General features: G+C 44.7%; 1 protein-coding gene across 1 annotated transcript in view; it reads left to right on the plus strand.

The window, feature by feature from the left end:
- robo3 (roundabout, axon guidance receptor, homolog 3 (Drosophila)) overlaps positions 1–14,935 on the plus strand; it is an 85,540-nt gene that overhangs the window by 35,573 nt on the left and 35,032 nt on the right. Inside the window, exon 4 of the mRNA XM_031871592.1 lies at positions 6,997–7,323. Within this exon, the coding sequence (XP_031727452.1) occupies positions 6,997–7,323 (327 nt within the window). The remainder of the gene's footprint in view (positions 1–6,996; positions 7,324–14,935) is intronic.

Raw genomic sequence — 14,935 nt, forward strand, 5'->3', positions numbered from 1 at the left:
GTGTGTGTGTGTGTGTGTGTGTGTGTGTGTGTGTGTGTGTGTGTGTGAGTGTGTCTAGGCGGTCACAGATCTAATAGCAGCTAATCTTGAGCTATGCTGCTGTGGGACAGGAAGCCACCGGCATTCCCCCACAGCTGTGTTAGGCCACCCGCAACCAGTGGTGTGCCCGTCCTCCCTGAAGCGAGGGAGAGAGCACATACACTGCTCAACCTCAATGGGCTGATAATTAGTGGGAATAAATCATGCAGTCCTCAGCATACAGCCGCGTTCGATTCCATCTAGGAGTAAAAACTTGTCCATCTTAATGTTCTTCTTCTGTCACTACAGCCAGATATGTTCTCGTCTCCTTCCTCTAGTCTCTTCTTGCTCTCATCACACAGAACACTCGCAGCAAATCAGAGTGAATAGGGAGTCCAGTCGCCACATGCAGTCGCTGCTCTGCTGTTCCTTCAAAGCCCTGTCCAAAAACCCCAATGCTTGTTACTGGCGGGCCGCTAGAACTCAGACTGACAACTCTGGGCAGGATGTGTGACAACTTGAAGGATGCTGGTCTGGTTGTATTTATATCCTCGGGACTGCTTTTTTGAGAAGTTGCATTCAAAGTGTCTGAATGCTTAAATATGAGAAGAGTTTAGTCAAACCATCCTCCGCATCATGGATGTTGACATATGAATATGTTCCAGATTATCCATAGCAGAAATGTGCTATAAAAAAGGTACATTTCAAACTGGCTGGTTGAAACGTCCATGTACAGGAGATGTTTAGTTGCCTCCTTATTTGAATCTCAATCAAAGTTAATCAACTCCCAAGCCTCTCAGCCAGAAGTAACTTTTTGTGCCGAAACAGGTCTGTCAGGCACAGCTGGCTGCTCCTGTCGGACCAGAAAAGACGCCCTGTTTGCTCTCTCTGTACAGCAAGCTGCTTCTGCTTGGTCAACATCCAGCCAGAACTAATTTCAGCTGGTCCGCCGGCGTGAGGGGCCACGCTCAGAGGGAGCATGAAGCAGAGTTGTTAGTGGAAAAGGGCATTTCTCTGGAGCCACAGTGGGAGTTTGGGTCTCTTTGCTCCCTCTCTTCTAAAGGCAGGGCAAAAAAAAGAAGCGCCAGCCCCTACTCATGAATCTGTTCATGACCCCAAGAGAGACACGATAAAAACACCCAATTTCCTTTTGCAAATTTGACCCTGCCCATTTAGAAGCTGAGCATCAACTCAGGCTCAATTAAGAAGATCGTCTCTTTATGGCGGGCACTCTGCATTCTCATGCGAGTGCCTCGTTTTGTTGTCCCCACAGGGTCAAAGAGTGGGAGGCTGCAGAGAAAGCTCCAGCATGCCTCCCTCACTGCTGCCAATTTAACTATGAATGCACATTTGCAAATCAATTCCTGTGGCTGTGGTGGAGATCCAGAGGAGGAGGAGGAGGAGGAGCAGCAGGAGGCGGCAACGGAGCTGTAAAAACAACATATTCTGTGAGAGGGAAGCCAGCCCGCTAAAAAGAATTGCAGATGAGGGGGAGATGGGAAAGTTGTTGAGTTGTCTTTGATCGTCATCTTACGCCCTTCCCCTCCTCCCCCATCCCTTCTTTAAACATGATGAAGCTCAGTCTGCTCACCAGGTTTATTGTACTGGACGAGCTTAAAAAGACTTTTCTTTGCCATTAACAGTCATGTCTTTTTTAAAGTAGAATTGGGTGGGAGGGTGGTTATCTCGAGTGCAGTGTGAGGGTTAGCTCAGTTTAGCCTTAATTTGAGTTGCTAAGCCAGAGCATGGCTTAATCTTTCTTTTTTACCATAACTCACCACAGAGTGATAAGGAGTGCTTCTGATGTACGGCGGTATTCAGATTTATTTTGTGCAGAGTGAAAGGCGTTTGTCACCCGGCCCGGGTGGGATCCGTGCTTTATGTCCTGTAGTGAACAGAATGCGAGGTGCCACACACACCTTCCATGAGCCGGGGGTGTTGGCTCGGGGGTGGTTAGCATGCTGGACCTTCAGCAGGGAAACAGTTGGTAAGTAGGTGTGAGGTTTTTTTCGTTGACCACAAGATCGAGCTATTATCTGAGCATTATACCATCTGTGTTCAGGAAACAGTGTCTCTGAATTGCAGTCTCGGGACGAGCGTATTTACATACAAAGCTGCGGAGGTGCAGCGGTTTAACAGCCTGTCACACAAAGCACATGACTTGTCAAGTAAAATGACTTTTCACAGCTCTCCATATTCCAAATCAGAAGATCTGCACAAGAAACCATCCTCCGACTCACTCACAAGTCTTTGTTTTTAGCCTCACTTGACACATGCCAGTCTCTCATTTGACCTGTGACTTCTTAGCGGGGGATTATTTCTGCATAATTGGAGCGGAATTGTTTTCATGCCAGGAGAGGCTGCATTATCACCACACTGTCAGGCAGAGTAACTTTTAATGCAAGGCTTATTTGGTATGAAAATAGAAAGAAAAGATTTCAGTTTCATTTTAAAGTTGATCTTGATAGTCTGAGCCCCCCCCACACACACACACACCCACCCACTACCAGCAGCAGTTCTTTACTGGGGAGATGTGTGTGAGTCGCTGGGTGTTGTTCTGGTGTTTCTGCCTTTTCAGAGGAAGTAAATCTGCTTAGTGATGAAAGCCCACTTGTGTGTCGTGGTGAAATGAAGCTGTGGAGTTGGCAGAGGAGGGGGAGGGGGGGGGATCCACTGTAGATCTTTGGCAGTGGTCCTCTGTTTTAGATTTATATCAGCATGACACAACCCGAGCCACTTGTTCTTGTCCCAGATGAGAAAAAGTTCTGCCTCAGCACTTTGCTATCCTCCACTGGTAAGGACGTTGCAGCAGGAGTTTGTGTCCCCGCGGTGGTTGTCTTCACATTTTCTTCTTTTTATTTGTTTTTGTGCACTATTTCTCCCTGTCATACTTTAATCTCTCCTCCACCCCAAGTTCAAATGACTTAGAAGTAGTTTGACAGTAGTTCACTCTGTGTTGGTCTCGATGTGTTAATGTAATCTATGCACAGAGGGGACCACGTGAGCCTTTTCACTCAGTTTGGACACATCAGTGAGGCTGGGAAGTTTGTGCTGAGTAGACAATTGACAAAAGAGCAGTGCTCTGTTTTTCTCTGCTGGATTAAGCAGCCATATAATTACACTATAAGAAAAATTCAAGTGTTATATAAACTGTACACATTTCCAGCTGAAGCAAGGGCCCATTGTTTACCATTGGTGTGAATGGCTCTCCCATAGGCATTTATCTGGGCTTGGATCTGATGACTGTAAAGGCTAAAGCATATGACCTCTTATTCATTTCATATTCATCATACTATTCACTCAGCCTTTTGACCTGTGTGGAAGACTTTTCAGACACACGCAGGTTTTTACATGAATGTATCGCCCTTTGTCAAAGGCCATCTTCACAACTATCGATGAGCTCTCAGATACAAGGCTACCAGGAATCACACATCTCTTTAGACACATCTCCATGCACCATTCTTGTCAAACACACTCTTACAATTTGGACTACAGCATCCCTGTGGTTTCATTAGCTCACATGTAGCTTGAAGAGTGGCTGCCATCCTGCTGCACTACACCACAGCCAGGAGCTAATAGGTCCTTAGAGGGTCCAGACTTTCCTATTAGACACCCTGCTCCAGACAGCCAGCCGTACTCTTCAGACTCCAGCTGTCCATTTCACCCAATTTGAGTTCCTCTTTTCCAGCCCCGGCCTCATCCGTTACATACATCTATGCGCTCACTGTGAGCTCTGTAGCTAGGGAATACGACCGCGCTTATAATTCCAAATGTCCTTGAGTTGTGTGGCAGCGCAGTCAGTCTCTATCAACATGCGGATCTGTACGATGGCACTCGTACTAATGTATAGCCTGCAGCTGCACAAAAGAAGCGCGTGCAAAGATCGCTATCAAGACAGTGATATCAGTGTAGATTGAGAAGATGTCTCATCATCTGTGGAAGATACCTGGGAGATCATTTCATCAAGTGTAAGTTCACGTGGACGATAGAGCCGGTGTTCAGTGTTCCACCTGGACCTTCTCTTCATGATATTTAGCTCAGTCAACATGGTGGTCTGTTCTTCTTTAAAAGCCTTCAGCTTGGCCTGTAAAATGTATGAGTCAGCTCTTAAAGCCCCCCCCCCAATCCTCCCGCCCACACAGACTCGGTTCAGCCCTGATAAAAGCTTTTATTGTTAAAGCTATTAGATGAAATGTCTGTACCTACGAATGGTATCTCTTTATAAATGTATCACATCAAATGTTTGATCTGGTATACCCTGCATTATATAATTCCATGTATTAGGCCCAGATAACATTAGACCTTCATGGATCTTCCAAAGATGGCCCGGTGGGAGAGTGCCCTGTGTCTGTTAATGTTCATCCATAAGGACTCAGCCACCATCAACATTTACCACTTTCAACTGCAACCACTTAGTACAGAGGGCCAGCTGCTTTCATCCTGACAAACATGACAAGGATTTCTGTTTGCATCCTGATATGTTGAACAAATTGTTTTATGAGTATATATTTTATATACAGATTATTTTATTACAGCTGCCACACCACATGTACGAATCACAAAATAACATGAGGAAACTCAAAGAGGCAGATAAGAACTAAGAAATACAGTAAAACTAAAAAGTAGGACTGTACTGTAATTCTGAATTCATACAATGATTCCAGGTAATATTCTTTACATGATTAGTGCAAGTCTTGTACATGTATACATATGTATACATTTGTGTTGACTGTCAAAAGCATGTCAGTGGTGATATAGTATCTGTTCTCTACAACTGTGATCGTCAGCAAATGTGGTATGGTTACTAGGAGAAAAAGTAGTTGATGAATCCGCTTCAGTTTCAGTTTTGAAGATTTTGATGAAATTCATTTACTGGTTCAGAAACAATTTAACTGCCATTCTGATTATTCCAGCTATAAAGTCAAGACAATATACTGTACATTTCCAGTTTCAAAAAGAAAGCGACAAAAAAAGAACATTGCGTATTTTTCCTGTTAATGACAGTGAAATAAAACCCTAAAAGGTATATCTGATCACATTCTGCTGTGAGCTTGGATGTCAGACATAAACCCAGCTGCAATTTAGAACTAGATGCAACTTCAAAGCATCAACAGCATTTCCTCCTTTTTCAGAGCGCTCTATGTCTGTGTGGTGAATGTAATTGCGTTGAGAGCAGGGCCACCAGATGGTACTCTATGTTCCCATCAGAGAAGAGAACTTTAGCTGAGTTCTTAATCCCCCAAAACCTCACCGAGGATTTGTCACTTTGAGGGCAGGAATTTTGACTGCTTTTCTTATCAGGTGCTATCAGGAAGGACTGAACCTTTGAACCCCTTCTCATTCCTGCACCTGTGGGAAGAAGCATTACGACCGTCTCTCTTTATGTTGGACCTGATTACACTGTTATACCTGGGCTCTAGGCACATTCTCAGCTACCCCATAGGAGAGGAAGAACACAGGAAATGAGTTTCTATCTTGATGACCTCCTGGAGGTTTGAGAGTAACCCAAACTGCAATAGGCTCCTTCTTCTCTCTCTATCTGATCAGTTGTGGCGCCGTCTTCTTTTTTTAACTTTATTTTTCAGTTTGTTGAAGTTTGTTGTTTGTTCACAAGATAAAACCCAACACCAAAAATCAAATAAAAACCACGGGCATTAATATGGAGTTGGATGCCCTCTTTGCAGCTTTCTACAAGATTTAGCCAAAGGAATTGTTAGGGAGGTCGAGCACTGATGTTGGAGAAGAAGGACTGGCCTGGTTCTAAAAGTGTTCAATTGTGTTGAGTTCCTCCACACCAAACTAAATATCTTTATGGACCTCGCTTTTTGCACAATGATTGGGTGTCCACTGACCTTTGGCAATACATTGTAGTGTGTTTCTCCAACCAAACAGTGACTTATTCCATGAGAACAGCATCATACAGAGCTACAAAACTCAAACGCTGAACAAAGCCATTCATGTTTTCTGTCTTCCTGTTATCTGCTCAACCGTTCCTGCCAATCTCCTGCTGTGAATGTTCTGAAAACACAAATTTGCGTAATATGCCGCGATATGGCACAGCTAAAGCGCGCAACACTGACAGTGAAAAATGTCTTTAGTTTAGAAACGGCATAAAAATCCCCTGCTGCAAAGTCACAAATGCTGCAACAATCATCACTGGAACAAAACCTGGTTATTAAAAAAAAGAGACGCACCTCCTGTTGCCATTCTTTCATATACCCTCCAGGGGGAAATTCCACTTGTGCCTCATGGTGCTTCAGTTTGTGTCATTGCTTTTCATACATAATTGTACCACTAATATGTTGTCATTCAAATTGGAGGAGAAGGAAGGAGAGGCGGGAGAAAAAAAGCAATTTCAAAGCTTGCAAAAAAAAAAGCTGTGGAAAGGACCTCGTCTCTGTCTGCTTCCGTCTCTGTCTTCATTTCTTTCTTTCAATCAGACTTTCAAAGGAAAGCTAGAGAGTCTGCAGAGTCTGACCAGAAGCACAATATATTATATTGATAAATAACTGAGAGAAACACACAGTGCTTTACATATGATTCTATTGAATATTAAACACCAGTTTAAATGTCCTAAGTATGGTGAGTTGGATCTACAGTATATGTTTGATATCTGAATATTTCCATGAGCTCATGTTTAGCAGTTCTCCCATGTTTACTTCCTACACGAGCGCAGCTACACTCTTCCCATCCGACGCCTGTGAACAATCTAAATGTATCATCTTGTGACATGTGCTCTTTAACTACTCTTAACAACTCTCAATAACACAGACTGTTGATTTTGTGGCTTTCTTCTCGAGCTGTTGTCTGTTGTGTAAGCTTTAGTTTGGTTTTGAGATACGTTTGCTGTAATCATTTCTGTTGTCCTGTTGCTGTTACATGCATATTCCAAATGTTTGCACAATCAGAACAAAGAACGCTGCCCTATGATGGACTCAAACTTAACCCTTCCTCTTCCCTCTGTCCTCTTACCTCCAGGATCCCGACCCAGGTTGGAGGATGCGGCTCCCCGGATCATAGAGCACCCCTCTGATCTGATCGTGTCCAAGGGCGAGCCGGCCACCCTCAACTGTAAGGCAGAAGGCCGGCCGTCTCCAATGGTGGAATGGTACAAAGACGGCGACCGCGTTGAGACGGATCGAGAGGACCCTCGGTCCCACCGGATGCTCTTACCCAGCGGCTCCCTCTTCTTCCTGCGGATCGTACACGGCAGGCGAAGCAAACCCGACGAAGGTGTCTACGTGTGCGTGGCGCGCAACTACCTGGGCGAGGCGGTCAGTCGCAATGCATCGCTGGAGGTGGCGAGTAAGTCTTTCATGTTTTGCCATTCCGGCTTGAGGGTTTAGGTGTGCATGTGTACTGGAACAACTATCTTTGTGAGGACCAATTGGAGTTTTAGACCGACAGAGTGAGGACATTTTGGCCGTCAGTTCTTCAAAGGCCTGCTTGAGGGTTCAGACTTGGTTTTAAGGTTCAGGTTAGGTTAGATTTAGGGTCAGGTATTTAGGGCCAAACCCATTTCTTATTTTTACCCATACCCCTCGTTTTTGAGTGACCCTTGATTTTCGACTTGCCCCTCGGAACAGAGGTGATGGGTAGTGGTTGAAATCATAACTACTGATATGTCTGACGACATAACTACTGATATGTCGTCAGTAGTTGTTGGCTTATTAGGGAAACGGATGAGACAAGCCAGTTCATGATAGAAAACCCGGCCTAAGGAGTGGTAACAACTTTGCTGCTGGACTTAAGTTCAATTTCGGGTGTTTAGCGCCATCAACAGGGGGAAATGTGCCATGTAAATGTGTTGGATGAAGGACAGTCCTGCACAAAATCAGACTTAAAACATTATTGTAACGATAGCTAGCCAGACACATCGGCATACTAGAGATTTTTGTGTTTTTTATTTACGGTCTGTAAGCATTGAAACGAAACTAAGATTATATAATGTTATCAAGCTTTTATAAACCCTTATTAACAAAGAAAATACTTATTTTCACAACACTCGCTTTGGGGTGCGCATATGAATAACCTCCGTTTGGAGGGCCATATAGCCCTACCACTTCACCCTAGCCCTCCATCACAACAATAATCAGGACACCTCAATGTGTGGACGAGCAAATTGGAGGAGGAGGGCTAGATAGTCGTTGCAATGGCTGTACTGAGATTGCGCCTTAGTTGTGATGGTTAAGGTTAGGAAAAGGGAATGCATTTTGTCAGTGTGTGTCCTCACAAAGATAGAAGTACAGCCGTGTGTGTGTGTGGCTGTGATTGAACCAAAAGACAGAAATGAAATGCTGCTCCGTGCTAATGCAGGGCAGACACATGGGAAGTAAACGTAAAGGACAGAGGACATGTGATGCTACAAGGACATTGTAGAGGAACTGTAGAGCTGGAGAGAACATCACTAACACAAGGAACATAGTGTGTAATTCAACACAAGTCTGTGTATAGGCATGGGAAGATATGTGCTTGTCCACATGTCAGGTGTCAAACATCATGTCACGCATCATGTATCTCTGGTAATAACATAATAACAAACACATGAAATCACCGATAGCTTCACAAGTAATATTGTTGGCTGCGGATACAGAAGCAGAGGCAGCTTCAAAGGGCTCTCTGGGCTCTTATCATCGCCGTTTCTCGCTGAGTTAACTTAAGATGCCACCCCTGACCTTGGTGTCAGATCTCCTGGCAGCTTGCACCCCGAGACCCCCCCAACCCCGTCCTCCTCTCCGGCCGCCGACATTGCATCCTATCTCCTCTCGCCCCAGAGAGCCTGGCCTCTGTCGTGTTGCGACAGGGTCTGTTAATGTAGATGGATGACAGCTCGCTCCTGTGAAGAGAGAACAGTTGTCGCCACTGAACAGGAAAGCTAAAAAAAGGCCACTGGAGGTTGGCAGCTTCTCTCTGGCAGATGATACTCCCTTAAAATACGACAAAGTAGTGCGTCTCTATTCCAACAAACACCTTGTGATTTTTTTCTCTCTCTCTCTCCATAACAAGGCTGCTTGTGATCAGTGGCACTTGAGTGGAATGCAGATAAGGCCAATGTGATCTATTCTCCATTACTTTTAGTTAGAATATTATAATGAAGTACAACTTTGTTTTGACTGCAGCAGCATGTCATTTCAATAAAGAATGCAAATAAAGTAGAGGACTACCATGCTTTTTTTTTTAAAGTGGACTACAAACTAAGTGCTGCTCAATGACTTAAAGAACGGACGATCATTATGTTGGTGTTGTCAGCCCGGTCCCAAACGTAAGAGCGTCTTCTACACTGTGACTGTTCTCAGTGAAACGGTGTACTGTAGCTTACGTAAGTACACGTAATATTTTGTTTTTCAAGAGGAAAAGATTTTTCTTGAATTGATTTTTTTGGCATGTTTTTGCATATATTGTTAAATAGGTGCTCAATATGCGCGGAATTGTGATCTAAAAGGGTTAAAAAGACATTTTTCATCTCAACTTTGACTTGTGCCTTTGTGTCCCTGCTTGTAATGACTCAGAAATCTCTGAACCCAAAGTCAGAAATTCAGAAGGCAGTATGAGTAGGATGATGAGGACCAGGTATGGAAATAGGTGGGGACGCTCAGGTGAGGGGAACGAGCTGATTGGGTAGATGAGGTTAACAGGATCTGTAATGACCAGGCTGGTAAACATGAAATATAGTCCCAATAAAGGTGCACTTGAGTCCTTGCTTATCTTCTAAGCAGCATGCTTTTCGCTGCTTGTACAGAAACACCAGTCAATATCTAAACATTGTCTCAACCCCCTTCACTCCAACCTCTTCTTTTATCATCCTCCCTTTAAAACAGAAACCAGCTCAGGAATTACTCATCGCACACAAACCAGATAAAAGCAGCTGAAAATGAACTCCGTTCCTCTTTAAAGAAAATCTGTGAAACTCTAGACTCCTGTCAAACACCTCACGGCCGGGCATCATATTTTCCTGAAAGGCTCCAGCCTCTAACTTAATAATGAGGCTGAATTTACCCTGACTGCCTCCACAGGAAAAAAAATGATTCTCCATCCTCTATCAACCGCTGGGGATCTTTGAAGTGTGTTCCTCACTTTCTTTCTTACCTTTCACCTTTAGATAGCAGCGTGAGACGCTGCGGGCTGTTGGTGATATACGTCACATAGAAAGTGAGCAGGTTGTGAAACACTTTCCACAGTTAGTAAAAAGAGCAAAGGAGTAGAAAGGCTGGTGGTTGGCTGTTAGTTTAGGAAGCACTTGATTTGATATGCAGCATGAGCTTTCTATGAGTGGAGCTTTTTAAACGTCAATATTGTGGCCCCATCGTGTTCATTTAATTGTGGGAACCCCAATTCGTAATGGTGAATACTATTTGATTAATTGTGCAGCCCTAACCAATGCTAGAATGTTCTCACTCCACCATGAATAACCCACATGGACTGGATCTCAGACTAGGCTCTGTGGGTTTGTTGTGCATCTTTCAGTCTGCAAGGCCTCGCAGCTGTCCATGTGTTTTCCTGCGTATCCAGCTTTCCTTCCTGATGCTCTGGTCCTTTTGGAAGTGACATTCAGACACATGCACAGGGACACAACTTGGCGCTATCGGCAGTTGTTCTGACAGATAGGACTCCCTAAGTCATGGTGGTAGAGGCACAACTGCAAGTGTGTGTTTGACTTGCCCTCCCGAGTGTGAGTCTGCCAGCACAACCACACAAACCTACTAACCCCACTGTTGGAGCATCGCCTCTGGAGACAGAGAGAGAGAGAGAGAAGGGAGAGGAGGTTACACAGAACAAACAGTGGCCAGTGCCAAAGTAGAGCCAGTGCCAGCTCCCCCCCCCCTTTGCATGGCACCAATGGGGCTGGAGATAATGCCACGGGCACATAAACCCGCCTGGAGCTGCCAGGGGGCTCAGTGAGGCAACAGAGAAGGCGCAAGATGGCACTTTGTGGCATGGTGAGGGAGAAGCGTTGTGTATTGGTGTGTATATTTGGTATCGGGGTGGAAGCCAACACAGTGGGAAGGGTGGAAGGTTTCGGGAGGTTTAACCCCTCACAGTCCATCTGCTGCAGGCTGAGAGGCAGGCAGGGCTGAGGAAGGCCACTGAGCCGTATGGATGAACTGGCAGGATTGTGCAAGTGCTGACAAACAAACCTGACTGAAGTGTTTGTCTGGAAGTGCTTTATTTCCTGACGTGTGTTAATCTCTTTGTGCATGTACCAAGGGGCTGAGGACTAAAGATCTCATTTAAAGTATACATAGAGCTCTAACTGCAGACAGCCTGTCGAGACATTTCCATGTAGAATTGAAGCAGCAGTTGATAAGCGAGTCCATAGAAGTGAGACAAACGTAACCCTCCATCATCTTAGATGTGGTTCTGAAAGTGCATTTCAGCTTTAAAGTGATATGTCAGCCGGACCCTGTCCTTTTGAAGATCAAACAGCCTGTACAGGCTTAAAAACATTGAACAGAACTTCTGCTGTAGTCAGCTTTAACAGTCTGTCGCCCTGTATCTCAATAGGGAGGAAGTGTCAAAACACGTTTCCCCACAGCAACTTACACTCACACTCCTCACACATCCCACCTGACATCCGAGTGGGCACAGGTTCTGTACCTTGGCCATTGGGAAATCTTGACCTGTTGGTGGTGCTAGATAAAAATTAACAACTACAATTCATCCTCTAATGACTGTAGAGACGTTTCACTCCAGAGCTTAACCAAGTGTGTAAGAGCATCATCCGCATGCCAAATGACCTCTGTACCAACCATTGGCAGTGCAGCGGTTACTTTGACTGATTTTCTTCCCACCTACATTTCATGAAGACCCGTCCTGCTCTGCCTCTGGTTCTTGTTGCCCTCTTGGCAGAATTACTTTAGTTTACTGCTAATAAACAAGATTGTTGGAAGGTTGATAGGTTAATGTTCTCAGTGGATTATTTCATAAGGATGGCAGACATTGTAATTACATTGTATATAATTATACAATGTTGCTTTGCACATTGCATATATATATATATGCATATATATATATATCATCATTAAAAGAAAAGTGCGCAATACACTACTTTTTAATTCATTGTTGAATTTTGCGCATAACAATGCGATTAATCGCGATTAAAAATTGTAATCGGGAATGATTTGACGGGTCGACATCATGCCAAGGTTTTATAAATGATGATAAATTATGAACACAGCTACTTATGGAAGCTGATTGATTGTCTTTCCGTAGAAAGGATAGATCTCTTTGTACTTCAATACTATATGAACAGAAACTGTTCAGACATAAAGAAGGCACACAGTGAAGTTGTTTAAAACAATGCTTGCAGTCAGTAGCTGATGAATAGTCTCCGTTATCTTTAAATGAACGTATATTTTTAGAAAACCGTTAAACTTCTCTCACGTCAGAAGGTCACACTGTCCTTTAATAGCACAGACGATTGACAGTGACTCAGCAAGTTTTAATATCCGTTACATTAATTCTGAACACTTCACAGGTTTTATACATTTTCACTAAGATCCTTCCACTAGAAGTGTGTGCACACCGTTTTTCCTCTACAATTAGGCACTCAATAACTCATTAGAGATGGTTCTGCTTACATCTGTAACAGTTCCCACTTATTGTTAATGACATGTTTGCTGAATGGATGTTTGATGCATGAGTTTTATTCAAGCTTCAGTGGGTGGAGCTTAACCTCACATACGACCTATTCTCTAATAAAGTCCTACAGTACATGTGCTGTGAGTGCAGCTGTCATCCAGCAGATCCCGCACCACTTTGCTGAGCTTTTCCTTCCAGAATGTGTTTTCTGCAGCCCAATCCTCTCCCATTTCACGCATTAAAAGAGATTCTTTGATCCTGAAAATGCGGGCCCGCAAAGTTCTGTGCCAGGAGCAGAGGCCAATTCATGTCAGATGCATAAAAGTCAGTCAGCCACAATAGAACTAACGGGCCAGACACCCCTGGGTGGGGATTTGACATTCAGAGCGACTTGCCCAAGCTCCTGGCGGCTTTTTCTTTGAGTGTTTTATACCTCTGACGTTTTTATTATTCCTGCTACGTCTCCGCTGCCTGGCTTTATGGCTCATGAATATTCACGCTAACAGGGGAGGGGAAGAGGTGCTGCTTTTTCTACGGTGCTGGGGGGCGGAGTAAGAGGCATTTCAAATAAAAGTGACGGGTACAATGCCCCCCAGAACAAACCCCAGCCCCCCCCTTTTTTTTTTTTGCAAAGGTCATTTGGCGGTCGAGCCTTCGAGTGTCGAGATGGCAGCTGCCTCGTGGAATTTGGGGAATAAAGAGGTGAAGAAGTGACGACACTCCCGGTCTTCCTCATCGCTCGTGTGAAGTTGTTCTTACAAGTCTTTGTAACGGTAGTCTGGCCAACTTTCTCACCCGTTGTAACCCTAGACGCCAGTGTGGGAGAAACAGCTGAGCAGCACTATCACCACTCGGATCCTCCTTTCCCTTTCTGTCTCCTTCTCTCTCACACACACACACACACACACACACACACACACACACACACACACACCTGTCACACTGAGCCCCATGTGCACGAAAATGGATTTCAGGGTTTTATGGATTTGGAAATGGAGAAAGGATTTTGTGGGTTGGGGGCAGTTTGTTGTTTGGAAAGAGTTATAGTAGGAGAGAAGTGTAGGCTGGTTGGCTCCGATAAAAGAGATAACGTAAAGCCCCACCAGTTCCTCCCTCCCTCCGCTGTCCGTGCCCTCTGTCCCTGTTATTAACCCCGGCAGTGTGGAGCCATATGGGCTGTGATTGGAGCTCGGCGGTGCATGCGGTCAGACACAGCGGAGCGCAGTCACACTGATGTGTACATCTATACACACCGTACCTGCAGGCTGCAGGCTAAGTGAGCACTGACCTGCTGTCAGTTTCTGTAGACACCTGTTACTGGGTGAATACTGGAGTATGTCAGTGCTCCTCTTATCAGCATGTACATGTTTTTTTAAATAAAGTCCTCCTAATCCTATGCCATGTTTAAAAGATCATTTTCCTGGAAGGATGTTGGAATACAGCTTTCACCCTCAAGATGAAATGCCTCTTTTCCTATTAACCTAAACTATATAACTTATTTTATTCCTTCAAACCTGCTCTCAATCGGCTGCTTGTAGCAGTTGGCCTGCTTTGAATGAGCTGATTTTATCTGCTTAGCAGTTATATCTTTATGAATTCTAGCAGGTAAGGAAAGCTCTCTTATTAAAGATTCATCCCCTCATCTATGCATGTAAAAACATTAGAATCATTGCTGCTAACATTGATTCAAATATATTTTTGGACTGGCATCAGTAAGTGGTGTATGAGTACACATCCAGCCCTCCCTGCATCCACAGGAGCATGACGATGTTTCCCCAGCTGTCCAAAGCACTTTGCCCATTCAGACCCATTTGTCAAGACAGCCACTGTCAAGTCTTGTTTCCCTTTTACCTCCTGCACTGGTCTGCTTTAGAGCAGCTGACATGTCCTCGTGCTTCATCATGTCCACGCATGAATCGGATAGTGTGGATTTGCATTTGACACACCGAGCCAGCCCAAGATACAGTAACACCATCTCTTCTCACGCATTGAAATCTTGGTTGTCGGTTGCCCGATGATGCGTCCGTCTGTCTGTGTGAAGCTCCGAGGTGTGTTCATGCTTCACTAATGGGGTTGCAGGTCCCAGGCTCGTGGAGGACAGAGCCGGTGGCAGTTCTGTTCTTAAACGAAGGGGATCAGATGGCCGGAGTGAGGCCACAGGCCTCTGGCTTAACCCCCCCCCCCCCGTATGATCCGGCCGTCTGCCGGTCATTGAGCCAGACCCACCAGCCAAACCCTCCTCCAGAGGATAGCCATGAATTAATTAGACCATACTAAAGGCGAGTAAGACCTGTGTGTGTGTGTGTGTGTGTGTGTGTGTGTGTGTGTGTGTGTGTGT

Source organism: Anarrhichthys ocellatus, unplaced genomic scaffold (assembly GCF_004355925.1).
Source record: "Anarrhichthys ocellatus isolate YVR2014 unplaced genomic scaffold, GSC_Weel_1.0 scaffold59, whole genome shotgun sequence".
Lineage (NCBI taxonomy): Eukaryota > Metazoa > Chordata > Actinopteri > Perciformes > Anarhichadidae > Anarrhichthys > Anarrhichthys ocellatus.